Genomic DNA, 16520 nt, shown 5'->3' with positions numbered 1-16520 from the left:
GTGGCTAACTTTGTTAACAGATTCTGTTAAGTTTTGTTAAATGACAAAAACACCCTTTGTTTTATGCACATAGATGGTCTCTCTCTCTCTCTCTCTCTCTCTCTCTCTCTCTCTCTCTCTCTCTCTCTCTCTCTCTCTCTCTCTCTTCCACACAAAGCCCTAGTCTTGACTTGAAATAACCACCAGAGAACAAAAAACAAACCTCGTTCAAGCTCATGGGGTTCCGCCACCGGAGAAGACGAACCGCCGTCATGAAACCCTAACGCAACTATGAAAACTCTTAAAGGAAAATCCATCTCTCTCTCTCTCTCTCTCTCTCCTCCGCCATCTTCTCCAAATCGTTGGTCTTGTTCGGGTTCGACAACGCTAGAGTTCAGGTTCGAGTTTGTAGCGCATGTGGCTAGAGTAAAACTCCGATCTCCGTCTATGGCTCGAGTTTGCAGCGCCTCCGCCTCTGTAAAACCCGTGTAATGGTGATACATAACTCTCAAATAGGATGGCTTCAGAGAGCAAGGTATGAAGCAATGAGTTGCAGGTTTCATGGGGTTTCTGCAAGGTGGTCCGACGAGCATTGACACACACTAAAACCACACACATCATCTACATGATTACTAAAAGCGCTCAGCCCCAAAAATCATAGTTAGGGTTCCAAAAACAGCAACAACAAGAGGTTGTACGATGGTGGTTTAGTAAATTGCAAAGAAGGGAGCCGGCAGAAGGTTATCGTCGGCATCTTCTTTCTTTTTTTGGTCCGATCGACAACAAACACGAAAGGGGAAGGAAGAGCCTATTAATCGTCGAGGAAAGCAGTGAGGGTCACCGATGGTACCGCTGATCGGAGTGGGAAGTGGAACAGGTGGCAGGAGGGAGGTTAGATCGGAGGCAACAACCTTCTTCCATCTAATTCGTTTTTCCAGCGAGCAAAGGAAGAAGAAAGAGAGAGAGAGAGAGAGAGAGAGAGAGGGTGGACCCCACCTTTTTTTAATTTCAAATTAACAAAATATTAAAAATGAATAAATAAATAAAAACAAAGGGCATTTTCGTCTTTTCACACACACTTAACAAAATCTGTTAAGAAAGTTAGTCATAAGGATCATTTGTGTGCAATGTTTGCTCCATAGGTACCATCTGAGGGAAAAAAGTTTCGTAAAGACTACTTTAGGGAAAAAAGCAAAACCTTAAGGACCATTCGTGTAATTTGTTCTTAAAAATAATATGTTGATTTGATAATCCATTAATCTTTGAAGATTTGAATGGATTGTGAGAATTAGGTTCCTAAAAGATCGTCAATGCTAAAATGATAATGCATAAAATTTTATAAAGTTTAATGATTACTAGAAAGTTTCCCCCCGTGTTGCGGGGGGCAGAAGGTGTTGCTTTTGCGTCAAAGTAAAGTACATTGCCTAAGTTGTTAGCCACAATAAAATACGTTGCCATTGTAGGAGATTTCTCCATTTACAAACGTGTAAATGTTATAATAAGAAAATTTTGAAAATACAATCCAATAATTGGATAGAATTTTCACAGGACAATGTGTCAATAAGAAAAGATATCAAAGTGTTGTAGTATGCTATAAAATAATAATAATAATAATAATAAAGAATGTACATTGCTAAACCGAAAGAGATTATACAGTAGGTCTTAACAGCCCCATCCATCTTCCCATCCTTTTCAACTTTCCACAATGAAATTAAATCACATCATTATCTAAGACTAAGACCGACATCCCATGCAGCTATCAATTTCTCCGACGCTAAAAATTCATACGATACTGAATTCTCCACTTGTAAGATTCATTCCACACAAAAATGTGTAGATCTCGTCTGTTGAATGAAGAGCAGATGAGCAACCGTAAACATATCAGAAAACCACCAAGGCAGCTATCATCACAAGGACAAAGAAGTTAACACACCTTCACTGGCCTTTTGTTTAGGGGTAATTAAGTCAATTGTAGTAGAACCACCTTCTTTCGGGAGTGATGTTGAAGCATCACTTGGACCTGTGGTTGGGGGTGAATGATAGTAAAACCCATGCTCACAACCTTAATACATTTAAGAACCCTTTCATGCAAAAATCCATGATCATAAATCATGAGATTTTATTATATTTTTTTTCAAAGTCTATAATCTCAAACTGAATGGAACAGCTAAATACAAACAATGTGCTTACTATACATTCTTTGCATTCATGGAAAAGACTTCACACCTGCAATATTATTTTATTAATTAATTAATGTCTTTCTAATTTAATAATCAATTTTTAATAAATAAATTTCAAGTTTTAAAAGATTTGTATATTATATAACAGTTGTGATATATGCCAATAAGGCCACACTCGTAAATAAACTCCAAGAGTATTTGCCTCAGCAGAAGTAGGAACAACATTCATAAGCCACAACTTGGAGGAATGAATTCCAACTACAAATCCTTCCAAAGCGGTATTCATATACATTACATTCTGATACCTTCTAGAATCAATCATTCCATTCATCCGTTTATAACCATTCCCATGTATATTCTATTTTTTTTTACCATCCTCCATGTATTTCTCAACCGACAGACTCGGAATCAAACCGCTAACTATCCTCGGTGGGACCGCATCATAAAGTCGTTCACGAAACACCACCTAATCACCTCCACTTCCAGGACTCACACGATTCGATTTTCTTGTACCTATAATATATATATATATATATATATATATATATATATATATATATATATATATATATATATAAATTTTTTTGTTGAATTCAAGAATTAATAAATAAAATAAAATGTTTTTTTTACCAAATGTCATCGGGACCCGGTACCCACCCGGTTCTCTTCCATAGGTAAGGACCAAAACTTGCTACCTAAAAACAATGCCAAAAAAGAAAAAAATCACAATTTTCAAATATCCTAAATCAATCAAAAAACATTCAGAAAGAATTGAAAATAAAAACATACGTACCCCACAACCGGTGTCGGGTGTAGTCCTCACAACAATTCATTAAAACAATTCATTAACGAATCAAAATTTTCAACCCAAAATTTAAACTCAAATGTATCTTATGAATTTTTTTTTCTGATTTATAAAATTTATTTATTTGATGAAACATAGATAATCCAACTCCAACAAACACCAGAAATAGATCATACATTCATTGCTGTTAAATTAGATTAGAAAACTAAATTTTAGGTTTTACTAAAAAAACTATTAAGCGTACCAACGACGAAAAATAAGGTTTAGGAGTAACGAATGAAGCAAGAGATACAACAGGTGCAACTGTAATCGTCAACACCATTATCACTTGTATAATGCAGATCTCCACCTAAATTTCCTGGAATGAAAAAAGATGAGACAACTATCATTAAAGAAACTACCAAAATAAAAATGTTTCAGAACATAGTATGTAATTTGATTCATGGTTTCTCATCAAGATAGGTGTAGGTGTAAAGATTCATGGTTGCTCGTCCACTTCTTCAAGCTCCACTCCCATCATTACTTGATCCATGGAATTGGTGATTCCATTCCTAGGTTCCTTGGCTGAAAAAGAGTAAGACACTTAACCCAAGGGTTCAGAATGGAACCTGAGAAAAACAAATAGAAGAAACATTGTAATAATAATTTAAATTAATAGCAAATGAATGAAGTCAGAAAACTTATAAACTTTACCCTACTATTTAAACCGAAATTCATGATTACATGATATGAGCATATCAACCGGAAGGGAACATATAGTGTAATCAATCAGCATAAAAACTTATGTTATATAAGATCTATTTATTAAATTTGTGTTTATTGAAATCTTTTTGCCAAAACTATAGTAGTAACAAACAAAAAAGGTTATAAAAAATCGAAGAGCAGTACTGGTCGAAGGCTTCACATGGGAGTCGACGGCATACGGCGGAGAGCGGGGGACGATTCTCTTACCCGGGTTCCTTTTGAAAAGCCCTAAAACAGAACACGTATCAACCAGGCACGTTTAACGGGTCACCTGGCTTATGGTGGTGGTACGGTGACTTACAAACAATAAGAAATTAGAGTTACAGAGAGTAACCAAGTAAAAAGAGTCATACCTGTGTCGATACGTAGCCTTCCTTTTGCTAATGAGCACTCCAAACTGTAAATTGATTCACACCGAAAACTAAATTGTAAATTAATTGAAAAGGACGAAATGGTAGGGTTCAATCGTCTACATAAGTACCGAAATGCACTGCATACACAAAATTGAAATGAAATTAACATGTAATAGGAACTGAAATCCACAGGGAAATCAAATTAACATGCAACCTTACAGCCTTCACTTGTATTGGATACAACCAGTCGGTATCCACAGTTCGTGTTACATCTTCCAGCCCAGGCAAACACCATCTGAAAGTCTACGGTTTTTAGAAATAAAAGCATCTGCAGTCGATTGCGGAAAGAAACCAAACAAAAATTCACATCTACGATTTTAGGATGGCAGTTCAAGGCGGTGAGGATCAGAAACAGTTTTGATGGGGTGATACAGGGTGGAGAAGGCGTTCTGCCATTGCATGCCACAGACATCTAAAGAGCAAAGCGAAGGTAAAATGAAAACCCCAAATTGAAAAATCTATTCGACTTTATATGGGTATCCGGTTTACAACACATTAACAAACAGATTCAAGAAATCTGTCGCATATAAGAGGAACGACGGGAGAAGAAGTGATATAGGAGCAGACGTTGAAGAAAGTATGTACCTGAAATAGCCGATACCAAAAGCCTTTATGTCGGAAGCGACAGGAATCAGTCTTCGACACAACCAGACGCCGACTACCTTGGCGATTCCTTCGTTTTCCTCTCCGACCTGTTGGAGCACCCATTTAGAGACGGTAACGGGTAGACGGATATTAGAAGGGAGAAGATGGATCGTACATAGGAAGTAAGCGGTGGAGGCGGTGACCATGGTAGACAGTAACCCGATGAACACCCAGTTGGGTAACAAAAGCGGTGGAGCACCTGATCGGGATAAAGGGGCGGTGGGCATAGAAATGATGGCGGTGCTCAATCGCTTCTAAAGAGAAACCGTATCGAAGGATCGAGATGAAGAAGCGGTGAGAGATAAAAGGAAGACGGTGGAAGGATCGGGAAGTAAAATGCTTGACCCTGTGGTAACCGAGAAACAGTATCTGGTCAAGTACTGTTTAAGGGACTAAATTGGCAATATGATAAAGTCTAGTGTCAAAAATCTGAACTATTGAAAATATAGAAAGTTGTGGACTGATTTTATCAACCCCTCATGCAGTTTACTGTTCCTATTCTTCACATCTTTAATAATGACATGAATAAATTAAAGAAGTGACACACAACCAATTATAGAGGGACCGGATATGTAAATCAAGGGACGAAATCTGGACAAACTATGTCAATTTAACTGTTCATTTTCTATAATGACATGAATAAATTAAAGAAGTGACACACAACCAATTATAGAGGGACCGGATATGTAAATCAAGGTACGAAATCTGGACAAACTATGTAAATTTAACTGTTCCTTTTCTCCACAATTTTAATATATATATATAATAATTAGTTCTAAAACTAAGCTTATTAAAGTTGAACATTTTTTACACGGATGTAATGTATTCACTATCCATTCAACCGTACAATGTTAATGGCACTGTCACATTATAGTTTCATTTCCTACATAACTTTATATTTTAACCTCTACAATAAATTAACCCTCCAAAAAGTTTAATGAAATGATATATCATTCGATCTCAATTTACTAACTTTCATTGTGGTTCATTGAAAGATTTAGTACAAGTTTTGGAGCCATAATTTGTTGTGACAAACTTGTTAGAACCTTGATTAATATACAACTAGATACGTATCCCCCGCTACGCGGGGGTCAGAAGCTTTCGATGTCGTTTACGATATATTGGGTAACCTTATATTTTTAGAGGCTTATTTATTTATTTATTTTTATTGGATTGTATCAACAGAGTGTCTTTACATGGGAGGATGAATTGCATTTGAAAGTAAACATTCATAACGTTGATACATACGCAAAAGATGTGAAATATATGGAAACATTAAAAAAAGATGCAACAGAGTTTCTATCCTTATGTGTCGTCCGGAATAACCTAGTGCATCTTCTGATTCGTTTTGATCAGTTTTTTAGTGGCCTTGTGAACCATTGCAAGCCCAGCCCAAGCTATAGTCAGCTCAACACCAAGAGACTCCCCTGGCCCTTCCTTTAATATTGAATCCATTTCATTTCTGGGCCACGAAAGCTGTTCACTTGAATTTTGTAACCTTTCAGCTTCCATGTTCTATGTACTGCAACAGCACATCGAGTTGCCAAACAATTAGACTCCAATTTTGTAGTTTGTTGTTGTTGTTGTCGTAGACCAGAAACAAAACTTCAATGTTTATTTGTAGGAAAGAAGACCATAATCAATCACCTTTTCCTTGAACACTATCCAGAGTTTTTATGATGACCAGCCATGTAATATGTATTAGCAAGATATGTCCACCTCCCCACTTTACCCCTACCTCCTCTTTAGTCTAACAGTAGCAATCCATGTCAACCTCAGAGGAAAAATATTTTTATCTTTTTTTACTAATAATAGAAATAGGTAAGAAACTTATAAATTAAGTTTCTATCTTTAATAGCAACTTATTTACATTTCTTTATACCTAATAACAACATACTTACAATTTGATACTCAACCCATACTTATCAACTGATCCCCCAAATTTCCCATAATACCCCTTTCCTTTAATGCAAACATCATCAACATTGCCTTCCAGTTTTACCGGATCTTTGTCATTTTTCATGACACCAACTTGTAGATCAGGTGAGTAGTGGTTGTTGCTTTTCTAGAGTCGGTGAACATTATGTTCACGCAAGCCTTTTCCTTGCCCATGATTCAAACGACTGGAATTGATCAAAGTAAAACCACTCACTTCTAATAACACATCTACAAAAATAAACAAACTAAAAAAACATTATAAAATAGGATAATTGTAGGTAGAATAGTTTAGTAATTTCAAAAAAACAAAACAAAAAGTTTGCAAAAAAAATCCTAAAAATTAAATTCATAAAAGTTGTAAGTTCAAAACAGTTGTAGAATTTAGTATCATGTGAACAACTTTAACTTTGGTTTTACCAGAAACATTGGTTTGAGCATAAAGATATGCAAAAAGTCAAACTAATGAACTAAAGAGAATTTTCAGTCAACCACACTGATTGAATTGAAACAAATACCATCTGATGATCTCCTTGATCCGACGTTCTTTATGATGTTTCCAAGAACATTGGCACATGTTGATCTTCTCATAAACCAAATTCGCCATTTGATGAATTTGACTTCTTAATCTCCTGGTAAATAGTTTGAATCAAGAGTCAAAATCTTTAACAAAGTAGAGAAAAATCAACATGGTTTGTAGAATGAGATGAATTCAATTATACCTCATGGAAACACTATTTCTTGTTCTCAATATTTGCAGGAGGTTTCCTTATTTCAAAAAGAAAAAAAAATCAGATCAAATTGTTAGTCCAAAATGTAAAAAGATAATAAAAACCAAACATTGTTCAAAATTAAAATCCAGTTTTGACTTGAGGAGTCTGATAGAATGATTTATCACATCAAGTTTCTTCGATAATCATTTTAATAAATACACTCTAACTTTTAATAATATTCTTATTATTGAAAAACGTTTTAGGCCAGAAATTAAAAAGATCAAAGTAAACTTGGGCGAAAGAGGCGGTGACGAACACAACATGAACACATTGCAGAGATTAAAGCCAAAACCAGTTCAACAATTTATGTGTCTATAATCTTAAACCCAATAAAATCAAAATATTATTTATTTATTTTTTAAGAAAAATAGTTGCAGGTACTTACATGTTAAGATGCAGTACAATCATTCTTTTTGGATGATTTGCCTGTTACAACAACAAAAAAGCATATAAGTCTATGATTTGGCAAATTTAACACGTCTTTTATAAAAAACCAAACAAATGTTGAAGCAAGAACTATAAAAGATGTATAGATGATTCACCTTTTGCTGAAAAGAAAGAATGTATGAAGATGATTTCATAAAATACAGACGGTGTATCCAATGGTGTGCCCAATGGTCTACCCTGCTAGTGGTTAGTTGGCCTAACCCCAAAGGATTTGGTTCAGCCAATGGATTGAATTGTGCTGGCGATACAGGAAAACTATCCATTCCAAAATCCTCCTGCTGCTAGGAAGAACCATGGAGCAAATCAATTTACAATATATTGAGAAAGTAAACAAACCATCATATAAAGAGAAGCAACTGGAAATTAGTCTACAAAGATAACAATAGAGATGTAACTGCACAAAATAAAACTCATATGATTTCATGAAGATATGGAAGTTAGCAATCCAGTTTCATGGAGACATATAAACAAACAGTTGGCATGCAAACTCCAGAAAATCAATTTCACTAATTTACATAAAATAAATTGAATTAAAGCTTCATAAATCTTAAAACCCATTATACAAACACGAATTTTAGAACAAATGGAGATAAATCAGGTGGTAAATAAAAAGAGTAAAAAAAAAATAGTTAATATTGTATTCCAGTGATGGAGCTATCTCTATAAATGGTTTGTAGAGATCATGAAACTAATTTTCAATAGAAATTATAAACTGTATGTCACTAATTAAAATAAATAAGAGAGGATTTTAGCAGATGTACCTTAGATTCATATGATAAAGCTGATGTTTGGTTAAGAAATGAATATTGCATGTATTTGCATTAGTGGTTGAAATAAGTTGTATAGTCGTTGCTAAGTAAATATCAAAAAAGGGAATCAAAAGTAAAAAATAAACACCAGTTAGGGCTTCAAATACGAAGATTGTACCTTTCGATTTAAAACCGATTAAAAAACTTCAAATTGACAACCCGATGAATCCCTTCTGAAAAAAAAGGTAAAACACAAATTGTCATGTAAAAGTTGATTATTCCAACACCATCGAAAGAAGAAGTAGAAGTAGAATATAAAGGAAAATCGTGAAGGAAGAAGCATATACCGGAAATAGCCGATTTCCAAAAGACTGGAAACATGTGAAGAGAATGTAATCGTTGTTAATATTCTTTGAGAAATCGATTCATCCACTTCGATTCACCATCGAAGGGCTACTGCAGCACCGACGATATCACGTCTCTTTAATTGGATGTAGAAGAAACGCAACTTCATAAGTTTAGAGCGGAATCAACGTCAACAAAGTCGAAGGAGATATCCGCCGCTACACCGGTAGGTGGTGACGAAGAAGAAGGGATAGGCGGTGGAGACGATCGATGGGTTGGTTGGTTTAAGGAGCGGTGTAAATGTGGAGCGATAGAGAATAAAGAAAGAGATGAAAAAAAAAGTTTTCTTCTGCATATTGAAATCGATGCAATTAGCGGTGAAGAGGTGAGCAATCACGGTGGAAGATAGATATTGGGCGACAGAGGCGGTGACGAACACAACATGAACACGTTGCAGAGATTAAAGCCAAAACCAGCGCCACGTATCAATTATGTTGGAAGAGGGAAGGAAAGAATGACACGTATCAATATACAATGCAGATGAATGTTCAGGGACTAAATTGCCAATATGACAAACTCTTGTGGCAAAATCCTTAACCATTGAAAATATAAAAAGTTGTGGACCAATTCTGTCAAATCGTTAGGAACTTTACTGTTCCTAACTTTCACATCTTTAATATATATATAATAATTATACATGTAAAATTTGTTAAATGTATTCCTTTTAGAGCTAATTTATCCTACACAAAGTTCTAATTAACCACTCTAGCTTTACCTGGTGTAAATAACTAGAATTAAATATTTATTCTTTTTTCCGATTTTAGAGATAAAAATCATGGCTTGATGACCTCCATTGTCCGAAATACTCTCCCCTTAATAAATACAATTTACTCACCATAAAAATATATTTAAATGTAACGGAGCCAATCATATATCGCCACCTAGATTTTTCTGTAAGAAAGGAAGCTGAAAGGTCATAGTCACGGGTGACTTTCAACCATTGGATCAACCTTTCAATCCTACGGCTGTCATGATCACATGTAGATACGAACCCATTGCTAAGCACATTTAGCTATATGTCCAAGGCATAAAAACACCATAAGACTACCCCCATTGATCTATTCAAGCTTTATTCAGCCATGGAAGGTGGTGGTCACGGTGGTTATGGCGGTGGCTTTGCTAATTATGCAAATTATGCAAACAATATTTCTTGGTATAAGCCTGCACCTCCGCCATTGACAGCCATAGATAGATTCCTCTGGGGTCAAACTCCAACTGAAATCGATCAAACTCAAAACCTTGAGATCAGCGAAGCATTGATCATCGCAGATGATGTTTCTGGGTTATCTTGTTTGAGTGGTGGCGTCAACGCCCAAAGTGGAATATGTTTTGCACCATGTTTACCCATGGTGACAAACGATGTGTTTACTAACGACATCGGGGAGTGTCTAACTTGGGAAGAACTGAAAAACTATCCCAATTATGATACAAAGCATGGAGTTAACCAAGTCGAAGTAGTCAAACCTGTAAAGATCTCGAGAGATTCTACAAAGCAATCAAAAGGTGGCAACGCATCTAAAGTTTTGATCAAGGGACAATGGACAGATGAAGAGGACAGGTTAAATTTCAACGCTTTTGATCTGTTGTGTTGTCCATTTCAAGTTGTTCTTCGAGTTCATGCATAGACACATTACTAACGATGAATTTTCTCCATTTTTTATGAATAAATTAAGCAAGCTAATCAGGCTGGTGAACCAATATGGAATAACGAAATGGGCTGTGATTGCGGAGAAGATGACTGGAAGAGCGGGGAAACAGTGTCGTGAGCGCTGGCGCAACCATTTGAGACCCGATATCAAGGTCTTGTTGATCTGTTGTTAATTCAGTTCTTCATTTCATCTATAATCTGCTATGATATTCGTGAAATCTAACTACAAAAATCTACATTTTTCCTAATTAAAGATATACCTATGTCCTACTTTGTGATGAACATGAGATCTAGTAAGTAGTAACTTAGATTTTAAGTCGATTTTGTCAACTATTTTTGTTTATTTTATTTAGACTAAGTCCTTTCTCATCCCCGATTTGATTTCTTGGTTAAATCTGCAGTCAATTTTTTTGCTAACTCAAACAATTTCATAGGCTTGAATCATTCATTTTATAAACTCAAGAGTTCGATCTTAATTATCTTGCAAAATTTTCATGTTTCCATATTCCTTCTGTGAATTTTAGCTCCTTTATCATCGAAAGACTCATGGAATCAAAATAAAGGATGATGATAAACAAATTTTTACATGCAAACATAGATTTTGAAGATGTTTATATTGGAATTTCTTTGAATTCTTGTACCAAGTGATATAATTGTCACCATTCAAGAACTTTTAATCATCTGTCACTTGCTTTCAGAAAGACACATGGAATGAAGAAGAAGAAAGAATGCTGATCGATGCTCATCAGAAGGTCGGTAATAGATGGGCGGAAATTGCTAAAATGATCCCCGGAAGAACAGAAAATGCTATAAAGAATCAATGGAATGCAACAAAAAGAAGGCAGAATTCTAGCAGAAAAAGCAAGAAAAATGATGCTAAAAATAGAAAGTCCCAATCTTCTCTTTTACAAGACTACATTAGAAGCAAAACTACTAATCCCAATCTTGCCTCTTCCTCCTCCTCCTCCTCCTCCTCCTCTTCTACCACTACCACCACCATAACCTCCGGTGTAACCCCAGAAAGTTCCATCATTATCCTCCCTGAGTTAACACATACAAACCCCAACGACTCTGATCCATCTCTAGAGATCACTAACTCGTACGATGATGAATTGAGTTTTATGCAAACCTTCTTCCATACCACCACCACCAACACATCTAATGAGTCTAAATCTCTGACTACAAATGATCGTTTAGGGTTTGCTGGCAATCTGAGAAGCGGGTTTTGTTCGTCTTCTTCAACTCTTCATGACGAGAACTCGATTATGTACTTGAACAACTGCCCCGAAGATGATATGCTTGAAACCCCAATTGGTGTCTGATCTATGTCAACCACTTGAAGGAAGTCATTACCATGCCTAGCTTCTAGTGATCATGGAAACCATTGCGATAGTTCTTCCTTCTTCGTTAAGTGCAAAAAAAGACATGGATTAATTAGGTAGGAATTCCAACTAGGGTATGCAATAAATATGTAGTCGTTCATTAATCGGGTTACTCCAATAATCATTCGAGTTTCCAGGTTTAGGTTGTTCGGGTTGAGTTTTCCTGTTCAGATTCTGGTCATTCGACCTTGTTATATATAGTACTGTTTGTCAAGGTTGATGTTATTTGATTAGTTTGACGTGTCAATGTTCCTCTTTGATCAGTTTGAAACTTGTTAATCTAGACTCTTGAGGGGTAAAGTGTGTTATTTGAGAATTGGGAGTCTGATAGGTTTTCTCTTAGATTGTTTTTTTTTTAACAATGGTATTTAATACTTTAAACCGACTAAGGCATACAACATTCATTCTACACCATTAAAAGTCGATATACCAAAGGGCCTTAAGCCTATAAGTTTGACTGTTTGAGGAATTAACGATTAGGTGTCCCTCAGTCAAACGATTAAAGATTTAGAGTCCCTTTTGAGTCAAAAGATCTAGGAATGCAGTAGTGTAATAGCTTTATGAGTTAGCCGGTCTAAAAGAAATTATAAATCACCTGAATAAACAACACCAAACCCTCAAGATTTTAGACGTATATGTCACATCCCCGAACCGGAACGGCGGAAACGTCCGGAGGCGAATGACTTCATCTTGTAATATCATAACAGGTGTATATAAATGAAACATAGACAATCATCATCACCATACATAAAATATAACAACATACATGGTTTGCATCATTGTATCCATTCATAAATTACATCCCAAAAATAACAAGTGCATGGTGAAAACAAAAATACAGCAAATTTCCAAAAGTCCAAAGCTGTCAACGTGTTTAATGAGTTCCTGAGAATATAAGTTATTTTGAAATGCGTTAACATATAAAATATTGGTGAGTTTATAAGTATGTTTAAATGAAAACTTTGTAGTGGTTTGTAAACTCCAGAAAATCTGATATTTTCTAAAATAAATAGTTTGTGAGTTTTGTTTCAAATCTTGTATTATAACATGTGTATCATTGTTTTGTCTTGTTTGAAAATTGTATAGAGAGTGACTCCTAGAAAATCCTGTATTTTCTGTGTCATGAGAAATTGTGGTCTTAAACCCAAAGACCGAAATGAGGTGGATAGTACAAATAACCAACACAATGTTTATACTTTGCAAAACTTAGTGGTATGTATATTCAGCGTAAAACTTATAATAGTTTTGTTATTCTCTATGTGAGTCGTTATAACCATACTAATATGACGGAGTGTTTGTCTTGACGTTCTTCAGGCATCGGGATCTGAGAAGACATTTGTCACCCTAGACTGACATGTCTAGCTGTAGCGAGCAGCTCATGTGTGGGGTGTCAACCCCGTATAGATCTATACACAAATTCTCGTTATCCCTCCAGGAGACTCTAGTTATAAGTACAGGACTTACGGTGTACTCTAAGGTAGGTACGTTGAAGGTGCGTCTCACAAGAGTCTTAACGAAAATTTTACGCGAATAGAGTGTTTCATTATTTAGCATTAAAATAATGTTACGTGTGTATATTTTTGACTATAACTCATAAATAGTAAAAATATAATCATTTTTATCGAGAGTGTCCGAATAGCTCGTTGTTTCATCTTTGCTATCAAAATAGTCAATTGTTAACGATATGTTCGCGAGAGGCCCAATGTACATAAACTTGACAATAAGGCCCAATTAACATAAAAGGTGTCATATAAGGCCCAATTAGGATAGAAGGTCATATAAGACCCATTTTGACTTAACTATTCAAGGATGGCCCATATTTGTTTATTTGTTCACTTTCGGCCCATTTTAATTTAAAATGTCGTAAATGGTCCATTTTTGTTATAAATAACCATTTTGCCCCAAAATACTGAAAATGACATAGAAGCCCATTTTTTTTTATCAAAAATGACACTTTTGCCCCAATAAAACCGTGAATGTCAAATAAAGCCCATTTTTATCAAAAATGACACTTTTGGCTCAATAAAACCGTGAATGTCAAATAAAGCCTATTTTTATCAAAAACGACACTTTTGGCCCAATAAAACCGTGAATGTCAAATAAAGCCCATTTTTATCAAAAATGACACTTTTGGCCCAATAAAACCGTGAATATCAAATAAAGCCAATTTTTATCAAAAATGACACTTTTGGCCCAATAAAACCGTGAATGTCAAATAAAGCCCATTTTTATCAAAAATGACACTTTTGGCCCAATAAAACCATGAATGTCAAATAAAGCCCATTTTTTTAATAAAAAATGACACTTTTAGCCCAATAAAACCGTGAATGTCAAATAAAGCCCATTTTTATCAAAAATGTTACTTTTGGCCCAATAAAACCGTGAATGTCAAATAAAGTCCATTTTTATCAAAAATGACACTTTAGGCCCATTAAAACCGAGAATATCAAATAAAACTCATTTTGTTTATCTTTATTGTCAAGTATGGCCCCTTTGTAAACTTTCCTTGGTTTTCTAGTAACTTTTAACATGTTTAATCTTTCCAAGCATCATAGTGAGTTACATAAAGTAACTTGTTTCCTAATATCTTCAAATCTTGGAAGATATTTCGAGTTTATGAGTGTTTAACATAGTTTCATAACATATCACACAACATATCATGAAAAATATACACATGCATGCATAAATACTAAGATTAAACACAAAACCAAGCTTGTATTCCCCCTAAAGATGGAAAATCTCGAAAACAAGGGGTATGAAGCTCACCTTGAGGTTTGATCGGTTTTGAAGAGAAAAGAGAAGGAAGTTTTCGGCCTTAGCTAGCTTCTTGGAGAGGTTTTCGGTCTAGAGTGCTCCTTTGAGAAGATTTTCAAAGACAATATGGTTTTAGGAGCATAAACACATAAATGGTGTTGGTTGAGGAATGATCTTGACATATATTGGAATTAAAACAACTTGAGTATGGTTATCAACTTACCCAGTTAGTGAAAACTTGAAAGAACCTCTTTGATGCACACACAATCCTCGAAAATTTGAAGGGAAGATGAGAGAATTTCTTTGAGTTTGAGGGGGAGATATGAGAGAATTTTGAATGAGTTTGAAGTGAGGAATGAGGGAGTGATGGTGGTCTCGGCCGAGATAAGGAGGGGGGAGAGAGAGGGGGGGTTAAGAAGGCTATTACTTTGTGGTTAACACCAAATTACCTAGATGCATGTGATGCAATTTTCATGTTTGCATGATAGACAATGTGAGGTGTCACAATTCTAATCCCTTGTCATTTTTTTATAATGGGCGATCGGCCCAATAGGAGAGTGAAGGAGAAAGGAATGTTGGGCTTGGGTTTGAAGTGTAACCGAGAACCATAAGCCCAAAGGGTGTTTTCGGTTTAAAGGCCCAAAAATAAATGGCTCTCGGCCCAATAAATGATCCATGAAAGGTTTTAGCCCAATTATTCTTAAAATAATTCCTAATGGCCCATTAAGGCCCATTAGGAGGTTTACGGCCCAATACTATGTCGATGAAGCGTTTTCAACCCAACTATGGCCCAAATAAGGTTAACTAATGTTTTTGGCCCAAGGAGGGCCCATTAAGAAAGTTTTCGGCTTACACGAGGAAGTTTCGACTTGAATTGACATTTAGGAATGAGTAAACTTGTATAACATTGAAATTTAGCGTATATCAAAAATAGGGTTACAAGATTACACCAGGGGTTATTTGCACATGGATATAATTTCCTAGTCCTAAAATGCTAGTTGTGACAGTACATAACCATCAACATAAAGGGTAGATTCCAAAATATAGCAATAAATCCAAATATCAACATCAAGCAACAATACCTTAAATCTCCATCTATTCTTAAGAAAACAAATTTCAAATTAACCAAATGACGTATAGCCTAATGATATCACGTGTTTGTTGAAATGTGCCTTCAACAATAGGTGGATGGCACAAATGACACATAGTTAACTTAGCCGAGTGAAACATGCATGTTGATTACACAATAATGAAATGTATGCATAAATCGATGCTACATTGCTACTCATACAATCCAAAAAATGAACGTGAATAGTAGCATGCCTAGTAATAAATATGTGTTCTCTCGAAAGAACAAACCCATTTATAAATCTCTATCTCTCGCATCAATACCATACACTACTAGAAAAGTGAGTATTACCGACATATTTTTGGCGACAGAAAAAATTCATCGGACACTGCAACGGAATACCGACAAATTTCCAACAAACTAAAGAGTTAGTTCTCTTGAAAGAACAAACCCATTTATAAATCTCTATCTCTCGCATCAATACCATACACTACTAGAAAAGTGAGTATTACCGACGTATTTTTAGCGATGAAAAAAATCCATCGGACACCGCAACGGAATACCGACAGATTTTCGACGGACTGAAGAGTTA

The 16520-nt window shown here is 35.5% G+C and overlaps 1 protein-coding gene and 2 long non-coding RNA genes across 4 annotated transcripts; 1 reads left to right on the top strand and 2 right to left on the bottom strand.

Annotated features, from left to right (window-relative positions):
* Positions 1-3286: 3286 nt before the first annotated feature.
* On the bottom strand, positions 3287-4383 carry LOC145112697 (uncharacterized). 2 transcript variants are annotated; one of them, XR_013710631.1, is made up of 3 exons: positions 4276-4383; positions 4062-4105; positions 3287-3572 (listed from the first exon to the last, which is right to left on the bottom strand). It is a non-coding gene; the product is annotated as an uncharacterized LOC145112697 (long non-coding RNA). The 2 variants fall into 2 exon arrangements; XR_013710632.1 differs by having other exon boundaries at positions 4281-4364.
* A 3472-nt stretch (positions 4384-7855) lies between these two features.
* Positions 7856-9664, bottom strand: LOC145111347 (uncharacterized). The gene is made up of 4 exons (XR_013710247.1): positions 9018-9664; positions 8849-8903; positions 8017-8199; positions 7856-7900 (listed from the first exon to the last, which is right to left on the bottom strand). It is a non-coding gene; the product is annotated as an uncharacterized LOC145111347 (long non-coding RNA).
* A 490-nt stretch (positions 9665-10154) lies between these two features.
* On the top strand, positions 10155-12045 carry LOC145114166 (transcription factor MYB119-like). The gene is made up of 4 exons (XM_079050162.1): positions 10155-10633; positions 10749-10875; positions 11422-11647; positions 11921-12045. The coding sequence occupies exons 1-4, from the start codon at positions 10155-10157 to the stop codon at positions 12043-12045; spliced, it is 957 nt and encodes a 318-aa protein (XP_078906288.1).
* Positions 12046-16520: the final 4475 nt, after the last annotated feature.

The sequence above is a fragment of the Lactuca virosa genome, chromosome 5, assembly GCF_052849685.1.
Source record: "Lactuca virosa cultivar CGN04683 chromosome 5, Lactuca_virosa_CGN04683_v6, whole genome shotgun sequence".
Classification (NCBI taxonomy): Eukaryota; Viridiplantae; Streptophyta; class Magnoliopsida; order Asterales; family Asteraceae; genus Lactuca; species Lactuca virosa.
The sequence above is the reverse complement of the archived record's forward strand: the minus strand, read 5'-3'. Positions and strand labels throughout refer to the sequence as shown.